Below are 4,616 nucleotides of genomic sequence, written 5' to 3'. Positions count from 1 at the left end.
TAGTGTCCAGGACACAGGAAATGCTTGTGAACGAAAGATAAATAATTTGCAGACCCTACTACATAGTTCCCTTTTGCTTAAACACATTGAAAAAATGTACAACATTCATAAGTGTTTCCTAGTTGGATGGTACAAATACTTTAAGGACAATGTATATTGGTAGATGCATCATAAAACCTTGGGTAACTAACTTATCTGTATATTAGTATATGTTTCATCCACTATGGCTGGGTTAGGCCATTTGTCTAAGAGGATTCCTCTGTGTTACCCTTTGAAAGGCTTCCTTTACTTCCTTGTTCCTCAAGGTATAGATAACAGGATTCAGAGCAGGGGTGACCACTGTGTACATGAGTGCAGTTGCTTTGTCTGTTTCTGGAGTGTGTACAGTCTTTGGTTGGATATAAGTGAACAAGGCAGTGCCATAGAACAGAGAAACAACCAAGATATGAGATGAACAAGTGGAGAAAGCTCTGTGTCTGCCAGCTGCTGAAGGGATTCTCAAGATGGTTACAAGAATTCGCAGGTAGGAGCACAAGATGAGCAAACAGGGAGTCATGATGAAGATCATGGAGAGAACAAACATCACAATCCTATTGTGGGAGGTATCAACACAAGCCAGTTTCATTACAGGCATGATGTCACAGAAAAAGTGCTGAATCTTTCCTGTTCCGCAGAAGGGAAGACTGAAGATCCAGGTGATCTGGGCTGACTCCACCACCACCCCAGTGGTCCAAGACGCTGTAGCCAATATCAAACACATGCGAGGGCTCATCAAGAGTGTATAATGCAGCGGGTAACAAATAGCTACAAAGCGATCATAAGCCATGGCTGCTAGCAGGGAGCATTCTGTCAGTCCCAAGATGGCAAATGTGTACATCTGAGCTGCACAACCACCCACACTTATAGTCTTGGTCTCCATCAGCAGATGCACCAGCATCTGAGGCACCACACTGGTGATGTAGCACATCTCCAGGAAGGAGAGGTTAACCAGGAAGAAATACATGGGAGTGTGTAGGGAAGTGGAGACCCAGATCAGGGAGATGATGATGAGGTTTCCTCCCACAGTAAACAAGTAAATGAGTAAGAACACAACGAAGAGCACAGGCTGTAACTCTGCTAGAGAGGAAAAAGCCACAAATGTGAATTTGGTGCAGAGGGACTGATTTCCACTCATTGTAGGCTCAGAGCCAGACATCTGTGGAGACAACAGAGAGGACAGGTAATCCTGAAGGGAATCCAGACCACCATGGTTGCCTATCAAACCCCAGCAAAGGAGCTCTCGTAGGATCAATGGTCCTACGTGAGAACCTAAACATTTGGATTTATTTTGATAAATATTTCTAAATAAATGCCCAATTAAAATAGATGCAGTTTTCTTCCTGATTTTGTTTTCTAGATCTTGTGGTGTTTTCACAAAAATTAAAAGAAAACAATGGCTTTAAATTATATAATCTAATTTTTGTTTTTATCTTATTGATATTCTAATCCTATACACAGGGTATATGTAAGCAATATGGGAAGATATTCTATTGAAAAATTACACAAAACTTAAGCGTAAAGAGTAAAATACAAAAGTGCTATATTTAGGTTCTGAATTCCACACTTTTCTTCAAGCCACAATTAAGGGTTCAGAAGGGAGTATATTTCCAGCCATGTATCTATTTATTTGCATACATGAAGTTACTCATTTAGATTTGAAAAAAATAATCAAATGATTAGGCAGGTAAAATCCATGGAAACCAAAACTAACAGAATCTTCTTTCCACAACCTCAGTGTAATTTTACAGGAAATTATGAATAGGGGAACATACCTAGAACCATAAGGTGAATTTTCTTTTCCCTGTTGGTCTTCCAGACTTTCTACAATTCCAAACTGGTGGTGGAATAGGCAGTATTTTTATTCTGACTAAAGACCGAAGGGATTGTATTCACTGCACAGTTTAATTAGATTTCTCTCAAGAGGGATTTCTTCAGAAACAACAATGAACATTCGATGTAAATTTCGTTTTCATTTTTTGAACACATTTTCCAGAGAGAATCTATTACTGTTAGTTACATCAGTTAAGTTTCAATGTGTAAAATGAAAATTTTCTAATGGATTTCCATTATGCAATTGAACTAATTATTGGATTTATGAATGTTTGCCATGGTAATCTTCTTTAAGCTCCTCAAATGGACAGTGACTGTTCAGGTCTTTGTGATATTGTAGGCACAGTGCAGGGACAAAGAAGCTCCATTAACACCACAGATGGCTTTCACTTAATTATCTATGTGGAAATTAACAACATAAATAAAGAGACCTTAACAGGGCAATTCCTAATTTTGAATGCTTCTAATTAAAATAATTTGTCAGAAACGTGAACAATGTGTTTTCTGCACTTCCTCAAGAAGTGGAAAAACTCATTCATTCTGAGAATTTTTATTTTCAAACATAACACATTTTTAAATTTTGTTTCTAGTTTTATGGAGATATAATTGGAAAATAAAATTTTACATATTTAAAGTTTACACATGACAATTACATATAATATACATATAATTGTGAAATAATTTTCACAATTAGGATAATGAACACCTAAATCACCATGCATTGTTATCATTTTGAGTGTGATGACAAAGCTTAGGATATGTTGTCTTAGCAAAGTTCAAGTATACAATGCAGTATTATTAACTAATACCATCATGCTATATACATTATATCCCCAAACTTATTCATCTTATAACTGAAAGCTTTTACCCTTTGATCAACATCTATCCATTTCTCCCACTCCCCAACTCATTCTACTCTCTGTTTCGAGTTCAATATTTTTTAGACTCCACATAACTGAGATCATATGGTGTATGTCCTTCTGTTTCTGACTTATTTGACTTAGCCTAATGCCCTCCGAGTCCGTCCATGTTGTCACAATTGGCAATATTTCTTTATTTTTTTATGGCTAAATAATATCCCTCTTTGAAATTGGTCTTAATGATTTTTGAAGCACAGGCAAGAAAGGCAAAAATAAACAAGTGGGACTACATCAAATAAAAACGTTTCTGCACAGCAAGGGAAAGACAGTTAAGAGCATGAAACAGACTGAAGTTATTTATGGGTAAATAGAAATAAAAAAGTGAAAGAAACCAGTGGCTGCATTCTGGAAAACAGAATTAAACTAGACCAAAAAATTAAAAATAGACCTACCCTATGACCCAGCAATAGCACTGCTAGGAATTTACCCAAGGGATACAGGAGTACTGATGCATAGGGGCACTTGTACCCCAATGTTTATAGCAGCACTCTCAACAATAGCCAAATTATGGGAAGAGCCTAAATGTCCATCAAGTGATGAATGGATAAAAAAAATTGTGGTTTATATACACAATGGAGTACTACATGGCAATGAGAAAGAATGAAATATGGCCCTTTGTAGCAACGTGGATGGAACTGGAGAGTGTTATGCTAAGTGAAATGAGCCATACAGACAAAGACAGATACCATATGGTTTCACTCTTATGTGGATCCTGAGAAACTTAACAGAAACCCATGGGGGAGGGGAAGGAAAAAAAAAAAAAGAGGTTAGAGTGGAAGAAAACCAAAGCATAAAAGACTCTAAAAAACTGAGAACAAACTGAGGGTTGATGGGGGGTGGGAGGGGGGGGAGGGTGGGTGATGGGTATTGAAAAGGGCACCTTTTGGGATGAGCACTGGGTGTTGTATGGAAACCAATTTGACAATAAACTTCAAATATTGAAAAGAAAAATAAAAAAAGAAACCAGTGGCAGCAACATGTGGGAGAAGTTTGCTCATGAAGGGGAAGAGATAGACAGGGTGATACCTAGAGAAAAACAAAAGACAGGATAAGATTACTTATTATTGTTATTCATTATGTTTTTAAGATGGAGAACCATATGCCGTATCTGGTGTGAAGGAACCATCTGAAAAAAAGCTCTCTAGTGCTTATTTTGGAAATAAAATGATATAACATATATTTTAATATTTGAATTAAAGTACTAACTTAGAAAACTATGAACATCTCAGGGTAGAAAATTACAAACAGCCATTTATCATAATAAGATCTGTGCTTCTAGGACTTACAATGTTTGATTTGAGATAAAGAGTAACTTAGCATTTGCAACAGTATTTAGATAGTCTTTTAATAAGATTAATTAATTAAGTTACAATACCGTGAATTTTATCAAAGCTTATCAGTTATTAGTAAAGTGATAGCAACTATTACTATATGGTTCCTCAGTGTCAGGACATGAGCTAGGTGATTTTTAATAATGTTTTACCCATTTAATCACCACAACCTATAAACATAATGAAAAATAAAAAAATTTGTTTTTCTGTTATTACATTATGATAAACATATTAAAGATGAAGTGTATTTGAACAAAATTCCATGGACAAAATCTCAAAATCTCATTCATGTTTAGTATAAAGGGGATTCTCTCTCTTTCTCTCTGTGGGATTGTGGGTGATCATCTCCCATGCTCAGATTTTTGGTCTCAGGCCTCAGTGTTTGGCAGAAATCAGTGATTTTTCAGAACGTTGGAAGGTGCCCACAACGGGCACTAGTGTATTTTTTGTCATTTCAAAGGACCTATGGACAGTCCTTTGCTTTTCCATACAAGAG

At 36.4% G+C, this 4,616-nt stretch overlaps 1 protein-coding gene across 1 annotated transcript; it reads right to left on the bottom strand.

Moving 5' to 3' along the window:
* Positions 1 to 232: 232 nt before the first annotated feature.
* LOC109261081 (olfactory receptor 10C1-like) lies at positions 233 to 1,174 on the bottom strand. Its single transcript, XM_019439604.2, has one exon. It carries the CDS (start codon positions 1,172 to 1,174, stop codon positions 233 to 235), a length of 942 nt encoding a protein of 313 aa, XP_019295149.2.
* Positions 1,175 to 4,616: the final 3,442 nt, after the last annotated feature.

Source organism: Panthera pardus, unplaced genomic scaffold (assembly GCF_024362965.1).
Source record: "Panthera pardus isolate Hobbes unplaced genomic scaffold, ASM2436296v1 HiC_scaffold_6, whole genome shotgun sequence".
Taxonomy (NCBI): domain Eukaryota; kingdom Metazoa; phylum Chordata; class Mammalia; order Carnivora; family Felidae; genus Panthera; species Panthera pardus.
This window is presented reverse-complemented; position numbering and strand designations above follow the sequence as displayed.

Excerpts from the sequence above, each read along its gene's own strand:
- LOC109261081 (XM_019439604.2), bottom strand. The coding sequence starts at position 1,174 with ATGAGTGGAAATCAGTCCCTCTGCACCAAATTCACATTTGTGGCTTTT.